The sequence below is a fragment of the Aythya fuligula genome, chromosome 30 (genome assembly GCF_009819795.1).
Source record: "Aythya fuligula isolate bAytFul2 chromosome 30, bAytFul2.pri, whole genome shotgun sequence".
Lineage (NCBI taxonomy): Eukaryota > Metazoa > Chordata > Aves > Anseriformes > Anatidae > Aythya > Aythya fuligula.
The window spans coordinates 784,112-803,901 of NC_045588.1; the positions used below are offsets into that span (position 1 = coordinate 784,112).

Sequence of the window (19,790 nt, forward strand, 5' to 3'; positions counted from 1 at the left end):
GGCGGCGGCCATGGCGGCGGCGGTGGAGGAGCCGCTGGCCCCGCTCACCGGCGTGGGCTGGGCCGCGACCCCCGAGGCGGCCCCCACGGGGTGGAGCGTGGTGAGCGGGGGGGAAGGGAAGGGGGCGAGGGGGGTGCCCGGAGCGGCCCGGCCGCGGTCTCACCCTCCCCGTGCCCGCAGCTCGCCACCAGCACCGAGGGCGCCCCGGCCAACCTGGGCAAGGGCTTCGGCCACAAGGGCGGCGGGTACCTGTGCGTGAGCACCGGAGGGCAGGTACGGGGAGCGGGTGGGGTGAGGAGGGGTGGTGGGAGCGGGATGAAGGCCCCTGGTCCTGGGGCCGAGACCCCCAGGGTCCTGGGGCTGAGTTGGTCTCGGTCCTGAGCCCTCGATCCTGGTCCGGGTCCTGTTCCCAAGCCCCCGGTGCCAATCCTGGTCCCAGTCCCGTGGCCGAGTAACCCCCTGGTCCAGGTCCCTGTCCTGAGCCTGTCCCAGTCCTGGTCCCTGTAATGTAATGGGGCTGAGCTCCTGTCCTCATCCTGGGGACGAGGCAGTCCCAGTCCAGATCTCGGTGCTGAGCCGGTCCCAGTCCTGGTCCCAGTACAGGTGCTGAGCCCCCATCCTCATCCTGGAGCTGAGCTGGTCCCAGTCTGGACCTCGGTGCTGAGCTGGTCCCAGTCCTGGTCCCCAGCCCCATTCCAATCCCGTTGCCAAGCCCCCATCCCGTGCAGGCAGCAGCCAGCCCCGTGGTGACCGACGTGCAGGTGCTGAACGATCGAAGCCCACAGCCCGCCGGTTACAGCCGCATCCCCGAGTTCCCGGAACCTCGTAAGTGTTCAGAGGGGGCAACGGGGCCCAGAGCTCGGCCCCTAGCCCCTGCCGCCCGCTGTTTTCCCCCCCCCAGGTGCTGGGGTGTCTCGCAAGAAGCGGGTGTACGTGAGGCTGCAGCCGCTCAGCGCCGCAGACACGGCCGTGTTCGACATCAAGCTGAGCAGCAAGAGCAAAGCCATCCCACACTACATGAAGATCGGGTAGGGAGGCTACAATCCTCACTTCTGCTCTCACCCTTCCCAGCTTTCTGCTGCAAAACGCCCTTTCTGCCTTTTTTTTTTTTTTCCCCTCCCTAGAGAACTGGGTGGCTTTGCTGTCTGGTGTAAAAAAGGGCCCGTGTCGAAATCCAGCCCCCCACCGGTCCCCAAGCCCAGGTCCATCAGCCTGGGGCTGAAGCAGCTCTCCCTGCAGCCGGATGCAGACTCAGAGCAGAAGTATGTGTGCTTTAAACGCTTCCAGTCTTACCTGGACCTGGCCGGCGCTGGGAACAGCTCCTGCTGCTGCCACCTCGTGGTTCCCACCCTGTAGGGTCAGCTGCATTTTAATGCAGCGTCCCGCTGAGACTTGAGTTAATTCTGGTGTCCCCCAGGTCACCAGAGAGACCCGTGGCTCGGTGTGGCACCAAGCGATCTTCCTTCACACTGCACAACTCGGTGGATGACGCCTCCAGCATCTACAACCTCTCAGGTAAGCTCTGTCTTCATCTGCCACGCACCAAGGAGCTGCATAAAGCAAGTGTTACCCTAGTTAAGGAGAACTTCAACTGAAATTAGTGTTGGCTCATACACTATTTCTGCACAGCTCATCCTTGTAAACATCACAATTGAGCACAGTTTTTAGAGGAAATTTCTTTTAGTGAGACTTCTCCCCGAAAGCTATTCCTGGCTTGCATTAAGAGACATCCCTGGCCTCTCGTGGAAAGTTTTTCTTCTCGAGGTGCTAAGATGTCCTCAGCTGCTCGGTGTAGCACCCTGGGTGTTTTCAGGGGGGGCTCCTTGGATGTTATTAAAGCCTCTGCCCCTCACTTCTCCTTTCAGCTATGGATGGGGTACCTTTCACACTACATCCCAGATTTGGAAACAGCCTCAGCATTGGCAGTACCGTGAGTATTCTTTAAGGTGCTGACACGCTGCTGGTTAGCCCCAGCTCCTAACTAGGCTTACTTAGAAACATTTAATGCCCCTTTTAGGCTGTTCTTGCAGAGCTGAATGTTAAGTCGCTTGCGGACATTGAGAAAGAGGTAAGTAGGCTGCTTTTACCATTCCTGAGTTCTTGAATATCTGTGTCTTGCCTTGACTGACTGTTTTTTGTTGTTGTTTTCAGTACGATTATGCTTTTGTAGTGGAAAGGACAGCTGCTGCCAGACTCCCACCCAGCATTTGCTAGCACTGGGGTCTACCAGTCCCGTGAGGATGTAAAACGCTGACAAACATCCAAGCTGGTCTGAGCTCCTCTCTCTCTCTCTCACAGATTAAAGTTCAGGGTACCTGAAGAAACCTAATCAATATGCAATTACAGGAATCACCAAGGAAGAAAAATAAATGCGTTTCTCTTCTCGACTGCCAAAATATTTTTGTAATGTTTTTGAAATAGAGGATTTAACCAAAGTCTCTGTACAGGAGCTCCTGGCAGTGTTCTCCTATGCTTTGTCAATTCTTTATTCTGAGCATTAGCTCGTGCAAGAGCATGTAGTGTTCCTGTTGTGTAAGAACTCCTGCGTTTGACCCTAATCTTTAGTTTACTGCTGATCTGCTCCTGTGCTTTGTCTCACTGTCTATTAAAAACATCACAAAGCTTTCAGCCCCACAAAGGAAGTTCCAAACATGTTTCAAAATACATCGATTTTGATTTAGTTAACCAAATTCTGTAAACGTTTCCTCAAACAGGGCAGTACAAAACTCCCGACAGGTGGTGGTGTGTCCCGGAAACATTAAAAAGTCAGGTCTTGTTTCACAGAGGTGGTTTCCACGGGATACGGAAGAAAGCTTCCCCATGTCTGTTTCTGAACAGGATCAGAGTTATTGTTAAAACAGTAAGGATGATTCTTGTGATGTCAAAACACGGCCCTGGGTGCTGTCCTTCGTGTAGCCCTGCTGGGGGCGAGGACCTTGTAACCGGTTTCAGGAAGGCACTTTAAGTTTTGCGCTCCCCAGCAGAAACTGAAGAATTCGGTCCACTAACAAGGCGAGGAAGAAGTCAGCCAGCAACACTTCCGTGATCACAATCTTAAACTAGGAAACAAACAAGTGATTAGCCCCTTCTCCTCCCCCACTTCAGTGACTGTCCCAGCAGCACAAAACCTCTGCTCTGAGGCGCTTTAATAGAGTACCTCTGCAGCAACCACTTAACCAGAGGCTTGAACTTGCTTTTGCAGCATGCTACAGTTACCCCAATGCTCCAGGAGGATTGCTACCACATTCTCTACTTAAAGCTGGCATTCCTGTAAATTATTGTCTGTTAAAACCCTTTAGCTTCCTTCAGAGTTTCTGAAAACAGACTGATTCCTGTTCTCCCCATGGAAACTGTGTGTGGAATGCAGTAGGCACAGAGAAATGTTGCCTGCTCACCTCGGTAGGGATTTCTACCAAGCCAAACTGTTCGTTGAACTCTGGAGAAGAGCCAGTGAGCAGGCCCACAATGGCAAGGCCTGAAAGGATGATGCTCCACAGCAAAGGCTTGTTCTCCTGCAGACTTTCCATGAAAGGATGGCCCTGAAACACAGCAGGGAAGAAACATGAGTAAAAGTGACACTGTGCTCACCCACTGGTGACGTGTTCGTGCTAGAGGATAGAGCAATTCCTGACATGGTTTGGGACACAAAGAGAGGGAGCTTTTCTCTGCAGAAAAGCAAGAACATTGCTCTGTTCTGTGGTATCTTAGTTGTAAAATCACTCCTCCAGTTCTACTAGAGATGCAAATAAACACGACTTGCCTTGTAGTTAATAGCAAAGGTGGCCATCTGCATTGCCATCGACATGATGTACACAGTGCTGTTCACAAGGCTGGGCTCAAACTCCTTGTAGAGATCTACAAACTCCTCCCGTCTGAAAGAGAACAAAGCTGAACATCAGCGGACCAGACTCCGGATCACCAGGAACAGAGTTTCCCTTGCCTCACCCCACTGACATTGATTTATTTAAATTATGCACAACTTCTGCTGGCCAGCAGAAAGTTATTCCCAAATTTTGGTAGCTCCCATTAGCAGCAGCCCTCCCCCACGCACGTATGTTTGCACAGCTGAGAGTGGAGCTGCACATGCTGCAAGCAAAGTTAAGCATGGGGTTCTTGGCCACAAAACAAAAATCAAGTGGAAGGTTTTTTTTTTATTTGCTTTTTTAAAAAGCTTTCCAGTAATCTGCCTCATCAGTCTGGGGCCAGGAGACCACTGGAACTGTAGGGTATCACAGACCATATTCCCACCATTTCTATCATCCTTGCCCTGCTGGGTTGCTGCCAGCACACTGAATGTACAGCACAGCACGCTTGCTCTGCACATTTTAAACTCCTAACGCTCAGCGTGCTCAACAGAGCATTCAGAGAGAGCACTGTGATGTCTTTTCCACCCTCCTGCTTAGCAGCAGCTGGAGAAAACGTGTTCTGTGCTGGAGGAACAGACACTTACTTGGAATCGCTGCGCACCTGGGCACCGCGGTACAGGTAAATGAGGCTGAGGAAATGCACCAGGAACTGCAGCAGCACTGTCAGAACCGTGTAGAGGTTAAAGATGTTTGGCAGCGGGCGCTCCTTGGACAGCGTCTTCAGAGGCTGGGAGCAAAAACCAAGCAGGGTTGAGTAGAACAGTTCTGACCATCCCTATATGCAGTTGTCCAGCACAATCTAATTTCTCAGGAAATGCCTGCGAGGATTCCACTTCATGCAAACAAATATAAGGTCCACATCTTGGGTGGTGCAGGTAACAGCTTCCATTGAACCATTTCTCTGCATTACCCTTCCCACCTCTTCTACTTCTTCCCAAAGCTGAAGAAAGCAGCTTGCCCACAACCACAAGATGCTCCCTTAAGCAAGCACTGGCCTTAGGGAGTTTTCCAAATGCAGTGGAACTAAAACCCGTCACCCCCTGGGGCATTCTGGGCTGTTAATTTATTAAAAACGCTGTTTTGTTTTGGAGAGAGGCACTCCTCCAGTAATTCTGATATGACTGATGCCAACCAGCCACTGTCCTAATGCACGTTCTCCCCGTACCTTTGACCTGGAGATGAAAAGGAAGCAGCCAGCCAGCAGCAGACCCTGCAGAGTTGCCTGAAAGTCGCTGAACTTCACCCCTTCCAAGTAGAGGACACTCTGGCTGTAGGCAAGGATCAGGGCGTTCAGGGCAAGGATCTTGAACATTTGGAGTGTTGTCACTAGTGTGCAACGACCTTGCTTGATCACGTGGCAGACTAAGGAGCAAGAAGAAGCAGCGATTGGAAACAAAACAAAACAAGTCTGGGGGCTTTGTCCCTCAGTCTTCTCTTCTGAAGCAGTGCAGAGAGGAGCAGTACACAGCATCCCTGTCTGAGAACCCTCCACAAGGTTTCTGCACACAACCAACTGGCAAAGCCATGGGTTTGGGAGCATTTCTCACCACCCCACGCCCTCTGGGGCTTCTTTCAAATCCAGACTTATTCTCACCGAGGACTGTGAACACATGGAGATCCACACCAACTGTTCAGCTACCCCCATGCACTTACTGCACTGAATGGAGGAGAGCTTGGAGGTAAAGGGGGCTGCAATGCTGGCATCACCCAGCTTCACGACTGGCACACGCTCCTCTTCCAAATCCTTCAGGACCTGACTAATCCGCTCCTGCAGGCCAGTAAGAAAAAGACACACATTCACACCTCTCTTTCACAACCTGGACTGATGACAGTCTTCCCTATCCTCCCCCACACCCTAGTTCCAAGGTGAGGCTGAGAAATCTTCATTCTTGGAGCTCAGCAGCTGTCTAGCAAAACAGCATCTTCCCTGCCCAAATTAATTCTGTCATTTCAGGATAACAAGAGGCCAGAGAGGCTGGTCTTTTCCCAGTACATCCTGCCATTTCCAGTTCTCATGAATTAGCAGTAAACGTGAGGAAGAACCAAGAGCAAGGATAAGTTAACACTCTTAAACACCTAGTTACCAACCCTCTGGATGGCCAGTTGTTCCTCTCTTTGGGACATGACTCTGTGCTTGGCACCACGGGACGTGGGCTTCACGGTCCCGCTCCCCATTGACAGCACCGGAGGCCTCCCATCACTGGGTCCATCTCGAGGTCTCTTCTTCCGTTCGGGCAGTCTCTCAGGAGCATTTGCCAGCAGAGCCACTCCTGAAAGACCAAAACATTAGCTGTAGGGAGAAGTGTCGTAATCCCTTTGCTAGCAGAGCATTTTTACCACACAGAAATCCCAACTGGAGCCAGGTGAGAGGCTGGTTACACAGAGACTTCAGACAGGTTACACTTGCTGAAGCAAAGCTTTGAAAAAAAATCACGAAGAATCTTTCTCCCAGGGAAATGCTTTGCAGCTAATTCCCACTACCTGCTTGTATACACACAGCAGTATTCCACCAGCACAGAGATCCTTCTTCAAATGATATTGCTCAGATCAATCCCAGCCCGCAAACCACCAGAGAAACGAACACTAATTTTGTGTGCAGAAACACCAGCCAAACTCAGACAAGGCCACACGAGTCCTGCATGCACACTCACCCACATCTGCATGCTTCAGAGCTCCAACATCGTTGGTCCCATCCCCACACATCAGCGTTACATAGCCCAGGCTCTTCAATGTAGTGATCACAAACTCCTGCAAGAAGAATTGTGCAGTGAGGCTTGGCAGCCTGGGGTGATCTACATGTCTTGGTCAAGTGTTTCTGTTCTGCAGGAACTTGCTGGCCTCACACCCAGGCTCCAAAAGGTTCACCCTCAGGCGTCGTTTTATGCATGCAGAGCTAGAATGGGCTTGAGAGTCTTTAGGAACACTATGTGACACATCCTGATCTCTGGTTCTCACTGCCAGCTGGCATGGGTTTCAGGAGTGGTTACACTGGTTTGTTGCAAGCAGCTTTAGCACTAATCATGTGCTAGTATCTGTGTTGCTCCCAGGCACCAGGTAAGCCCTGCTGGCAAACCTGCCAAAGTTGGGTTTTACCCCAGCAGAAACCCCTCACCTTCTGCTTTGGCACCACTCTGGCAAACACCTGGATGTGTGGTATAAGTTTCAGCAGCTGCTGTCTGTTCACAGACTGCAAGTGAGAGAGACCTTCCCCGGTCACACACAGGTCGTATTGCTGGGTCAGCTCTCGCAAGGAGCTTGGCAAGATCGGGAGCACGACAGCACCATCGATGGATTGCCATTGCCAGCTGGAGTCTGGAAAGAGAAGCACAAACTTGACATGAACATGCCTGTGAGATGCATGGCTGTCAGTAACGCTCCCAGACACCCAACATACACTAACCCTGCTGTCTGCAGCCCCTCGCCATGAAAGACACGAGGCCCCTCTGTTTCTTGTGACACTGACACCCCCGCCTCCCATCCAGCTGCAGTCTTTATGTGGACTCCCTGCACTGCAGCCCCTGGCAGTCAGTGACACAGTGCTCTCAGCTTCCCCCGGCTGCACCGTGCTTTAACAGATGGACAAGCTCACTCCTATTGTGTCAGCTCTGGCCTCTGAATCTGCACAGGACAGAAACCTTCCAGCTGCTGCTGTTTTTGTTAATTTTGGTGCTCTGGTGGCTTGGTTAGGAGCTGGCAGAGCTCTCATAGTACTCAGAGAAGAAAGGGGCAAAGAACAGAGGTTTGTCTGGGGCTCTGGAAAGCAAATGAGCAGCTTCCATTATCAGCATCAAGCAGCCACACTGCTGTCACGTGGCGAACTTTGATACAATCCCAGGAGGGCTTTAGCTGCTGTCCCCCAGAATGCAGAACGCTTTCCTGCATGGAATCAGTCACCTTTGCTCGCAGGAGGCTGCAGAACGAGGGTGTGCTCCCTCTGGAGGAAGTGGAGCTCCCTGGCCACGTGGCAGGCAGTGAGAGGATTGTCTCCTGTTATCATCACTACCTGAAGGGAAAGAACAAGAGGTCAAAATGAGTTCCGGGAAGGCAAGTGGCCATTCTCGGTGAAACTCCTTTACACTGAAAAGAGTTCTGTCTAGCGGGCATGCTGGACACATTCCCTGTGAGATGTAGCTCTGTGAAGCACCTTGCAGAAAGGCCACCTCTCTCTAGGTCAAGGCAAATCCCATCATAAAAGTATTATCACATCCACAAAGCTTCCCTGCCTTCATCACAGGGAAGCCTTTGCCCTCACTCCACAAAGGTTTCTGGCACTGAAATTCCACTTCCTGAATACCAAGTCTGCCAGAAAGGCCAGGATGCTGCTGATGCTTACGTGGTGGGATGCATTCTGGATCTCCCTGATGACAGATTTGGAGTCAGCTTTGAGAGGACAGGAAACCACAATGAATCCAGCAAATCTAAGGTCACACTCCAAAGCTTCACGCTTCATCTCTCGCACCTGCCAAAGCAAATCAGTAACCGCAGCATTACCTGGTGCTTCAGAGCAGCAATCTGGTCTTCCTGTGGGTGCTTCCAGGCAATCAAAGCATCACTAGAAAGACAACTGGTGCTTTGAGATGCACAGAGCAACCCATCAGCTGCTCTACCAGACAGAATTCTTTGGGACAAAGCTCCAAAGATGGCCCTGATGGCCCTGAGAACAGTTACACATGCCCATCCTCACAAAGTAACAGGTTCACAGCTAAGAAGTTCAGTGCTAATCCTCTCCCCAGCTGCTACAAGGAAAAGAGTTGACCCTGCTTTACAAACTGGGGAAAAAAAATATGAATCGATGACACACAGGGAGTCAAAGCTGGGAGCACAACGCAGATGCTGCAATCTTCCCAGAAGATCCATATTGTAAAATCAACACAACTATTGCAATTTTGGGCAACAGCAAACCAAAAGAGACCTCACTCTTCTGCAGCCCTGCTCATGCCATCTGTTTCCTTTCACAGGTGCTCAATTTGAAGGTTTAAAAAGAGAGGTGTACCTGCTGGTGAGTGAGGTGCCCCAGTTCCTTGTAGCCAAGGGCCAGCACTCTCGCCCCCTCATGCGAAATTTCTGTGTGGACAGCATGATAGTTGCTTGGGCACTGAGACAACTAGAGGAGATGTGGGGAAAAGTCACGTTAATACAGCTCCAAACACAATTCAGTAGCACATTCCAGTATTTCACATTAAATAATGCTGAGAGGGAAAAGAGGCACATTTGGGTAGACTGAAACTCCCTGGTGGAGTTTGTTCTCAGGCATTGGTTCAGTATGGAATTTTGTCTTGCAGAAGAGCTATGTCCTGTATTCAGGCTCCAGACTTTGCAGGGACAAACTGAAGTGTAAGAGCACGAGCACACGTGCTGGGGAAGGCTTTTCCTCTCCTAGAGAGCTGCGCTCACCATTTTGTGCAGCGTCTCTGGGGCCCCTTTCACAGCTGCAATGTAACAGAGATCAGTCGAGCCAATCTTCTCATACGACGCCAAGACAGACATTCTTTTCAGGGCACTGGCAAAATGAAAGCGCTGGTGAATTTTCAGTCCCTGAGTTTTAATACTTCTGGGGAAAACTTTCTCATCTGGAAACAAACAGATCAGGAAATCCTGAAAGGTTTCTCGGTATCAAAAGCAACACCCCTCCCTTCAGGTCCCAAAGGAACCCACAGATCACCGAGATCATAAGAATTTCTTCCTTAAATACAAGCATACAAAGCTGGAAATTCTAATGCCAAGAATTAAAGGACGTAACCAGTCAGAATGTCTAAGTGCATTAATATAAACAGCAACGCAGAAGGTTGAAGGTGCATTTACACCATTATAGTTTTATCACAGGTCAAAATCCAGAAGCAGAAAACACAACAGCATGGGTTTCGGTGAGATATGCATTCAGGATTTCTAGAGGATTCTTACTTTAGTTATTTGTGTGTGCCAGAGCCAAGGAAGCAGAGCAGAAAACCTCCAGAGACTGCACGCAGACGGTGCTAAAACACACACTGTCGTGTTTTCACAACTGTGATCTTCACTAGCCAGTCACACCCCCATTTTGCAGTTTGCTTAATTAGAACCAAAAGGCAGCAACCCAAGCACACTGGTTGCAGAATGCATTATCTGCAGTCCTGAGAACAGCCTTTTACTATTTGCTGTCCCCGAGATACGCAGTGCAAGGATTTCCACTGCCCCAAGCCAGTTCCTGTGACCACACTAGATCAAATTCATGATTTACAGAAAGCCAGCATGAGGCACAGGAGATCTCCAGAGACCAGACAATTTCATGCTCAAACCGACCGACAAAAAACAGCGTTATCATCACCAACCCTCCCAAAACAAACACACGAAGGTTTTACCTTTGGTCAGGGTCCAGTCCACAGCCATCAACATTGCCTTCTCTAACGGGTCTCCCACCAGTGTCCCGTCATCCAACTGTACAAGTGAATGGCAAGTAGCAATCGCTCGGTGGGTTTCTACAGGAATGTCAGATACTGGTGTCACTTCCTTCCCATCCCTGCGGCATAAAAGAGACTGCCCATGTTAGCAGACCCATTCACATTATCTCAAACAAACCCTGGAATTTTTCCCAGAAAAAAATATAATTCTACTCTAACACAGTAAACAGCAGAGCTTCTCATGGCAAGATCAAAGCCATGGGAAACCTGGCTCTGTCTCAACTGCAAACAGCGCCAAACCCTGTAATTTTTGCCAGTTCTCCAGAGCAAACTTGATTCAAGCAGAACACGCAAAACAGAAGACTGAACTAACACGTTTAAGTAACTGCAGAATCAAAGGGCCAAGAGATCCCTCTGCTGTGGCGTCTAGCTTTCTAGCACAGTTCATTAGGGCAGTGAACAAGAAAGCAGGATGCTACCACACGGCAAGGCTGCAAATACATCAGCTGCATAAAAACTCTGTGTGAGAAATCCCCTGAGGCAATTACATTTTGAAATCCAGAGGTCAGGAAGCCTGTTTTTGAGTGTTGTTGCCAGAGACTAACAACCCTCTCCCCTTCCAGTTCAAGCCACTTCTTTCACTCTCTGAATCTCTGAATTTCTTCCCTTCCCCACCGTGATTTCAGCTGTGCCTGAGGAGTGCTGCCGTGCCCAAAGCCCAGAACACAGCGAGTCACTCTAACAACAATCACCTACCTGAGCCCAGCTACTCCTCTCACCACAAGGTGATCACTGGTTAACGTTCCAGTTTTGTCAAAGCAGCAAACTTCAACCTTGCCTGCAAAGGGGATGCGGAAGGGCTCTGTGCAGTACACGTCTAGAAGAGAGCAGAGGAAAGTCTGTGACGCATCAGCTACAACAACGCCAGGACAGATCAGCAGCTTTTATCACAGGACAGAAGCTATAAACATGGTGTTCAGCTCTCCGCTCTGAAGCCTTGTAGTGTTTAAAACCAGAACAGACACGAAGTTGTAGCAGCATAGTTCAACACAGAAGCCCCTGACCTTCCTAATCCGCATACAGGAACCTGCTCAGTGCAGAACTGATGACCAAGCAGGCTTTCATGTAAATATTTTGGTTCAGCTACTTTGGATCCACTTCAAAACATACCCCTCCTAGGCTCTTGCATTTGAGAGGGGGGCTTAAACCTCATAGACCAGCTCCAAAACCCACGTCAGATACTGCTACAGCGTAGAAATGAGGAGACTACAGCAATCTCACACCCATTTTCTCACCAATGTCCCCCACAGTTCCAGGTGCAAGAAAGCAGTCTGATTTTTGGTTTTGTGTTTAGGCTTAGTACTTACAGAGCTTGGCCAAGGCGATGAGGGAGGTGTTGACAGCCAGAGAGAGCTCAATGGGAAGTTCAGGTGGGACAACCGAAGTCAGTATTAAAGTACACTCGAGGAAGAGCTTGTACCGATTCCTGCTAGGATCCTTCGTGCCTATAGGATGAGACAGGAGAGCTGTAACTCCTCGTCCTTCGACTGTGTGCCCCACAGAACTAAGGCGAATAGCACAAAGAAGCACACCTACCTAGGAAGAGCTGTGGGAGGGCAAGAAAAGCATCCAGAATGCAGTCTGGGCCCCTACACTGAAACACTGGAGCAGCCCAACCCAGCTATTGTAACTCTCAGAATTTACGTCAACTGTCCTTCCCACAAGCTTTGGTACAACTCCTGTGCAGACACCTGGAAGAGGCAAGAAGAAAGCTCACCTTCAATCCAGACGTATGCTGCAGCAGCAATGGCAAAGACCAGCAGGAACAGGATGAAAATGAAGGTCTCTAAGTTATTGGCTGTCACTCTCTTCACCCCAAAGAGGATTGTACGTAGCAATTTCCCCTGAGAAGAACAGCCTTCAGTGCAAGAAGCTATCTCTGCAGCATGCAGTGGTTTGTTACAAATATGTATGAAACCCAATTTTAAAGTTACACTCTGGTATGCTGGTGCCAGAGCCTGAAATGTATTCCCAGTTCTGTGAACCTCTTAATAGCCATCATCCTAGAGCCACCCACAATTAATCTATTTAAAAAATAAACCCACTCCTAAGCCACTTAAGTTCAGTATAGCTTTTTAATCAGTCTTAAAGTTTGAATTGACTCCTAAGAAGCTCACATTCACATCTCTAGCCTCTGCAAACACACTCCAGTTAGCCCTTCCTGACAATTACTGTTACACAAACAGGGATAACCAGGAGCTAAGCATGTACACATAACGTTGCCAGTCACAAGACCAGCCCTGAATGCTTACTCCCAGGCTTCTGCATCAAACATCAGACAGCTTATTTGGCGCACACAGAACAGAATACCAGAGACCAACTTTATTTATCCCTCTTCCAACCAAACAAGCAGTTTTGATGCCCTGATTTATATTTTTCGCTGCTGTATTTCGTGAGGATTTCCTTATAGCAAAGCACTAAACAACAGAACCAGCATCACTGACAAGGCAGAGGCGAGAAGGCACATTCACATCTTACCTGAGATGTGTTGAAGCCTGTCCTCAGAGCATATGCCACACATCCATTATCGACAGCTAGAACAGCAGCAGGAATGAAGACAGTAAGTTTACTGCAAATCTTTTAAAGGTTTATCTCAGAAAGAATACACTTGAAACTACACCCTCCTCTCACTTACAAGGGGATACAGTCAACTTGAAAACCAGTGTAAGAATCACAGTAAGCAGGGCCAAGGAGATTTAACTCAATAACCACCTTCAAAAGTTGCACCAAGCCACATGAAATAAACCTGTGAGCATACTACGTGCCCTCTTGGAGGGAATTTGTGCAGGTACATACGTTTCAGTCCTGTGCTGGCTTTCTGGGGCGGGATGTGCTGCACCACCTTTGTTCCCCCAAATATGATGTGTAACCGGGCATCTGTCTGCATGTCCAAGACGTGCTCTGGATTGAGATCCTCCACAGGCTCCTGCAGGACAACAGGCAGATCTCAGATTCACAGCTATCTAAAGTAATCTTCAAGCATTGCTTTCTTTTATCTCACACGAGATGTTCTCAGCTTCACTTCAGCCACAGGTGGCCTGAACTGAATCTAGACATGAACGTGTCATTCAGTTTCTGATTTATAGCCTGGTTCCTGTGGAAATTCTGGTTTCAGAGGACTAGTTCACCCTTGGCACAGTGAATTTAGCAAGGGAGGCTCTGTAAGCACTACTTTATCATTTTTAAGTCACTCACTGGCACAAAAAGAAGGAAGGTGCAGGGTTTTGAAGTGCTTTACGCTTGTTCCTCCCACCTCTACCCAGCCGAAAGAATCCAGACTGGGGGGAATGCGTAGGAGGGTGATGCCGTGCCCACATTACAGTTCAGGCTCAAAGGCTGGAGACACAGCCAGACAAAACAGGCATTCTGTTTCTCATTTACCAGAGAACATCAATCACTGATAGGGAGTTGATAACAAACAGACCAGGTTGCCTGGGCCAGCGTTCACACAAGGAGATTCATTTGCATTCACAACTACTACAGTGGCGTGAATATTTTTTACTTTTCTAGGTTGCAACAAGGGACAACGAAGAAGATGCTTCACACAGACCTTCATCTGTGGCACGGACTCTCCTGTCAGCATAGCTTCGTCTACAATACACCTTCCACGTAACAGCAGCACATCACATGGCACTAGATTTTCATGAGGAGATCGGCCTGCAATTAATACAAGAGAACACAGAAGTTTGAAGGCAGAAGTAACTACTGCGTGGCTATTTGGCTGGGATGGAACAGCTCTCCTTCAGTTTAGCTGAGATAATTGATTACAACCATCACGCAAGCCATTACCAATGGAAACGATGTCCCCTGGAATAATCTCATCGCTGGAAATGGGTCGCCACTTCCGATTTCTGTAAACCTGCAGGAAAAAAAAAGAACTTTGAGAAGCCCTGCATGCATCTGCGTAGTCAAAAAGGACAGTGAAAAAAGATGGGAAAAAGAAACAGCAAGCCAGCTGAAAGAGAGCTCTGTCAAGAACTTTATGCAAAGCAAGCTAATCCAAAAAAAACAACAACCCAACCATGAAAGAACATATAATAGAAAATAAAGCCAGAACCATAAGAATTAATGGAATGAAAAGAAGAAGAATTTCAGACTAAACTAGCAAGAATTTATCCCGTTTACACTGGACTTTTGTTCCTTTTAGAAAGAAGATTCTCAGCCAGTGATGATCTTTCCCATTTCTAGGCTCTTGGTCTCACTGCCAAGCACCAATTTTCCAGTGTTTGTGACCATTCCTTCTCTAATTCTGATTACCTGGATCATGTATGGCTTGTTGCCCATTTTTCGGATCTCTGACATGTTTCTCATTTGTTGCTGGACCAGGGAAGCTTCAAATGCAACCAACATGGAGAGGGTGAAAACGCTGTAATACCAGTACTCATCCAGGCACCACAAACCCACACAGAACACCTGCAGGGAGAAAAACAATGCAGAAGTTGTTCTAATCTCACTCAGACAACAAAAGCCTTCCATTTCCAGTTATTTTTTTTTCCCCAGCTAATTTGGTATGCATTTAATTGTAATAACTCATTAGGGAAAAACAGGCTCACTCCCACAACAGGCAAATAAAATCATTCTAAGGGTGTGAGAACAGCACATACTTTTGATTTTAGAAAACTAATTCCAATGCTCAAACCAGGATTATAAGGATTTTTTTCAATTTGTAACAGGACAAAGTATTTACAGCCCTTTACGTCTCCTCATTTTACCTGAAAGACGAAGAATGGAGCTGTAGCTCTTTCTTTAAAGAGTTCCAAGAACTCTGGCACCACCATCTCAGCCCTGGGAAAGAATTGAATCTGTATTAACCTAAAAGTTTTCAACTCTGGACAACAGCCCAACCCCAAAGCCACTTGGTGTCACTCCAGGCTGTGTTTCACAGTATCCACAATCTCCCTCTTCTCAGCTAGTTTGTCTCAGTCACTTTGCTACCCCTGATTATTTTCCATCCCCAGTCTGGTCTGACACTGTTCTACGGCCTTAAATAAGTTTGACACGTGCAAAGGAAGCGCCAGGAGCAAGCATTTGAAAATCAGCACCAGGATTGTAGTTCTACCCCTTGGTTACTGACACACTGAGATACCTTGGTCCCCTCTCACTCTGAAAAGACAGATCTGTGCCTGGAAAACTCACTTGTTTGTGCCATATTTCTTCTCAGCTGCTCGTATCTCTTTGTCTTCCTGATAGCCTCGGGCATTCTGGTAATAACACAGGGGATGCTCCACAGGGAAAGCTACAGGAAGAAACTGTTTCTTGCCATTTATCTCATACGAGTACTTGATTTTCTGAAATTCAAAGGAAAGAGCTTCCTGCCCATCCTCATCCTGTAAAGAGGAAAAAACAACAATTGAATACACATCAAAAACCTCACTTTACAGCTGAAAAAGGAAAAGAACTCCCAATCCCTCACATCTCTAATTCTTGTATGATTCTGCTTGTGGTACAGACAACAGGAAATAAAGTGCAATCTCCAACATCCCCACCTGTGACTGACTGCAGCTGATGTTTCCCCAAGAAGTTAAGTTAGGAGCTAAGAAACGTCAGGCAAGAGGTCTGCATATTTGACGTAAAAATTCCGTTTTCTGGCATGTGATGGATATCAGTTCTGCTTGCAATGGCCACGTCCTTACCTGGTCTCTGTGGAGCGGCACTAGTTCTACAGATCCGTTATTTGGGGTTGGCACAACTTTAGCTAATGTGGCTTTCTTAGGACTGGGTTCCTGAAACACACACAATACGCACATCGTAAAGAAGACTATAATACTCTGAGAGACAGGAAGAAATGTTTTATGACCATGTTAAGGCACAAAAAGTAAAGAAATCCATGCAGCAAGGTGTTTTTGCAGACCAAAAGCATGACAATCAAGGACATTTTGGGTATCATAATCCCTCCTCAAAACAGAAACCCACCAATTAGTGTTATCTGTAGGGTTGTCCCCAGCTTATGACTATGCTAAGAAATTATAAGCCAACATTTTATTGGCGGACAGCACGCACAGTGAGGCACGGCTGCAACAACGACTGCCAAGAATGCATGGGGATCGCCCCTCACGGAAGGGCAAAGGGCCTGACGGTCACAAAGACAGCCAGCCCTGCTCCGAACGCTCAAAGATCACCCCAGATTTGAGTCGGACCAAGCGAAACGGCGACGTTTCGGTGCACAGCGACCCACCGCACCTCCCTGGGGGCCTGAGGCGGCTCCTCCCGGCCCGGCCCCGCGGCCAGCACCGCGCCGGGGACTCACCCTTACGCAGGTGAGCGCGCAGTGCGCGTGCACCGACCAGAGCCCCGAGAGCGCCGTCAGCAGATGCAGCACGCCGATAGCGGCCAGGGTCAGCAGCGCGGCCTCGGGGGGCGCGGGGCCCTCCCGGTGTTCCGCCGCAGCCTCCTCCTCGCCCCACGCTGCCCACACCCGCGGCCCCCACAGCCACAACCAGGCCGGGTAGAGCCCCGCCACGAAGGGCAGCACGGTGCCGTGGAGGAGCCGCGGCCGCCGGCGGTACAGCGTCACCGACGAGACCAGCTCGTCCGCGGGGCCCGCAGCCGGGCCGGCCGCCGCCATTTTCCCCTTAGCAACGGCGCGCTTCCGCTTCCGGGTGTGGGCCGCGAGGCGGCGCGCACGCGCAGTGCGCTATGGAGGGGAGGGGGCGCACAGCAGGAGGGGGAGCAGCGAAGGGCGCGCATGCGCGTTGTCAGCCTGGCGGCCGTACAAGGAGAGGGCACATGCGCAGTGAGGAGGGGGCGGTGGCAGCGCATGCGCAGTGAGGAGGAACCGGCGGGATGTGAGTAGAGGGGCGGCGGAGGGGGGCAGCGGGCAGGGCCGCGCCGCGCTCACTCCGGTGTCGCCCCGCAGGGAGGCGGCTCTGGAGGTGACGGCGCGGTACTGCCGCAGCGAGCTGGAGCAGTACGGGCGCTGCGTGGCCGCCAGCCCGGCCTCGTGGCAGCGGGACTGCCACAGCCTCCGCCTCGGCATCTCCCGGTGCGCCTCCGCGCAGTGAGTGAGGGGCGAGAGGGGTAAGGGGGGAGGCCAGGCCAGGCTAGGCCCGGAGGGGGGTAGGGGGAGGCCGGGGGCTGAGGGTGCCGGGGTGTCCCCGCAGCCCCATCGTCAGGAGGATCCGCAGCGACTGCGCCGAGCCCTTCGCCGCCTTCGAGAGGTGCCTGCAGGAGAACGAGGCCGCCGTGGGCAAGTGCAGCGAGCACGTCGCCGCCTTCCTGCGCTGCGCCGAGCAGGTGAAGGTCGCTGCGTGAGGTGAGTGGGGGCTGCGGGGGCTCCACGCTCCGTTTCTCTCACTTAAGCAGCTGGAACGGCTGTGCTGCTATCAGCCAGCCCAGCAACATTGCAATAGGCCAGCCCAAATTCTGCTTGCACCTTTGTTTCTCTCCCACCCCTTGTTAATTCTGACCTAGAGTCCTCCCAAAAAACAGAAAGCACTGGAACAGGTTGCCCAAAGAGGCTGTGGACGCCCCATCCCTGGAGGTGCTTAAGGCCGTGAGCAATCTGATCTAGTGGGTGGTGTTAGAGCCAGGTGATCTGTGAGGGCTCTTCCAACCCCAGCTACTCTGAACGCAGAGCAGGAAATTATATCAAGGTTAAACCCATTGGTATGGTTCATCAGGGGAAGTATTTCCTCTGTTTGTGACCACAAGTGCAGCAGTTTGTTTTTCCAAGTGGTCATTTTATGTTGGACTGAGGTGCTGCCCTGTGGTGAAAGACCCTGGGATGAAAGTAGTCTTGGTTTAATTGGTCCAGCTCGATTAATCGACTGGGTCGTCAGGTTTGCATGGTAATATATGCAGAATGGGTTTGTTGGGTGGGTCAGGCTGCAGCACACAGCACTGTGATAAAGGTCCTGTAAATTTCTGTGGAGCTACATTAAAGCAAATAACTTGCTACTAAGTGTATAGGAACAGAGTTACTGTGACATCCTCCTGTCACCTGAAAAGGTAACTTACTCTGCCTCATGACTGGGGTGTTGCATACCTGATTCTTTTATTTGTGCTGTTTGTTTTTTGTTCTTTTTTATAGGGGATCCTCGGAATTAATGTTCATCCTCAGGAGTGAATGAAAACTTTCTGTACTCTGGAGTCTCATTCCAATGCTCAGTTGGGTTGTTGCTCCCCTCTGAGTGCAGCCCTGCAACGTGGTTCTCTTGGTGCTTGTCTTCAACAACCAGCTGGACTCTGACACGGCTGTCAGAGCATTCCTGATCTGCTGGCACTTGTGTGCTGCTAACACTGGGTTTTCTCTACTGGTGCTCCATGCCCTTAGCAGCTTTGTAAGTAAAAAAAATAATTAAAAAATTACAGAGCTGTGTTGAACACCAAAGGATCAGCGAGCAACCTGCAGATGTACTTGAATAGGAAGCAAAAGCTAAAATCAGCCTTTACCTCTTTTTTTTTTTTTTTTTCTGCAGTCTGTATTCAACAATTTCTTTGATAATTACGTACAGTATTTTCCTTCGTCCCAATAAAAGTCACTCCTGAAGATCAAAGGCCAGTTCTGGCTTTTCCCCCTGATGATGGAAGCTGCCCTCAGAGCTGGACTGCCTACAGTGATGTTGCCTTGACCACAAAGGTCCCTGCTTGAAAATTTGCTGTGCAGCTCCCAGTTTTGGGGGTGCCCTGGCTCTTCTGCTGTTTTAGAACAGCAGAGGGAGTCTTCCTGCCAGCAGAGATGGCAGAATAAGCGTGGACTCGAGAGCTTTCCTCAAACCCCACTGCTCTATCGACGGCACAATGATCTCTCAGTGCAAGGGGGGGCCACCACTGGTGTTCTCACACAGGGGGACAAAGAGCCCAGCTAGAAGGAAAGGCGGTTTCTGGGCTGTAACTGGTGGGGAGAAAAATATACAAGGATGTAAAAATAGCTGGTTTTACAGGGAATGGATTAATGGCTTGTGAGACCTGTGAGCACTCTGCAGAGGCACCGCAAGCTGTGGCTCTCCTCCAGCATGCTGGTGGCTGAAAACTGCTGTGGGTCTGCAGTGTGTAAGGTGGGACTGAGAACCCCCCCCCCAAGCAAAAAATAGGTCTCTGAGGTTTAGAAAGTCCTTTGGGATGCTCGCAGGCCAGCTACAAGGAGAAACGAGCTGCTACAGCCTGCTTACACAACACAACGTCTGCTGAGCTTCACAGCGAGCGCTTTGCTGCTGTCCAGAGTAGCAGCTTCCAGAAAAGTTACAGGGAACCACAAACCAACAATTTCCCGAAGTGTGCAGCCAGCAGAGCACATGCAGAAAGTGTCATGTACAGCACCAGCAGTCTTTGAAAGCACGGCACAGCTTTGCTGTGTTTTCAGCGTGAGGTTTTTGTCCCCCTGAGGGTGAGGCATGGAGCAGGAACCTTGGCTTTGACCTGGTTCCCAGGGGTTCTTACCCCCTTCCTGGGACACATTAATCCTCAGCCGTGCTTCAGCCAGGCACAAGTCCAAGCTTTTGCCTTTGAGCCTGTGGTGGTTGGCAAACATCACTTAGCATTTTCCAGTTGG

The 19,790-nt window shown here is 50.0% G+C and overlaps 3 protein-coding genes across 3 annotated transcripts; 2 read left to right on the forward strand and 1 right to left on the reverse strand.

The window, feature by feature from the left end:
- The first annotated feature begins 1 nt into the window (after position 1).
- On the forward strand, positions 2–2,396 carry MVB12A (multivesicular body subunit 12A). Its single transcript, XM_032205007.1, has 9 exons — positions 2–100; positions 181–273; positions 729–825; positions 902–1,028; positions 1,125–1,262; positions 1,418–1,515; positions 1,866–1,930; positions 2,018–2,068; positions 2,152–2,396. The coding sequence occupies exons 1-9, from the start codon at positions 11–13 to the stop codon at positions 2,212–2,214; spliced, it is 822 nt and encodes a 273-aa protein (XP_032060898.1). The 5' UTR covers positions 2–10; the 3' UTR covers positions 2,215–2,396.
- Positions 2,397–2,623: 227 nt separating this feature from the next.
- On the reverse strand, positions 2,624–16,865 carry ATP13A1 (ATPase 13A1). The gene is made up of 26 exons (XM_032205006.1): positions 16,548–16,865; positions 15,934–16,023; positions 15,437–15,627; positions 15,013–15,085; positions 14,558–14,713; positions 14,090–14,159; positions 13,851–13,957; positions 13,097–13,226; positions 12,779–12,834; positions 12,018–12,144; positions 11,608–11,745; positions 10,997–11,117; positions 10,202–10,359; positions 9,261–9,436; positions 8,860–8,970; positions 8,200–8,325; positions 7,761–7,869; positions 6,979–7,178; positions 6,518–6,614; positions 5,955–6,136; positions 5,520–5,634; positions 5,032–5,228; positions 4,451–4,593; positions 3,761–3,872; positions 3,396–3,539; positions 2,624–3,059 (listed from the first exon to the last, which is right to left on the reverse strand). The coding sequence occupies exons 1-26, from the start codon at positions 16,863–16,865 to the stop codon at positions 2,949–2,951; spliced, it is 3,558 nt and encodes a 1,185-aa protein (XP_032060897.1). The 3' UTR covers positions 2,624–2,948.
- A 172-nt stretch (positions 16,866–17,037) lies between these two features.
- On the forward strand, positions 17,038–18,820 carry CHCHD5 (coiled-coil-helix-coiled-coil-helix domain containing 5). The gene is made up of 4 exons (XM_032204992.1): positions 17,038–17,085; positions 17,157–17,297; positions 17,401–17,552; positions 18,330–18,820. Coding segments are annotated over exons 1-3 (294 nt in total). The 5' UTR covers positions 17,038–17,083; the 3' UTR covers position 17,552; positions 18,330–18,820.
- Positions 18,821–19,790: the final 970 nt, after the last annotated feature.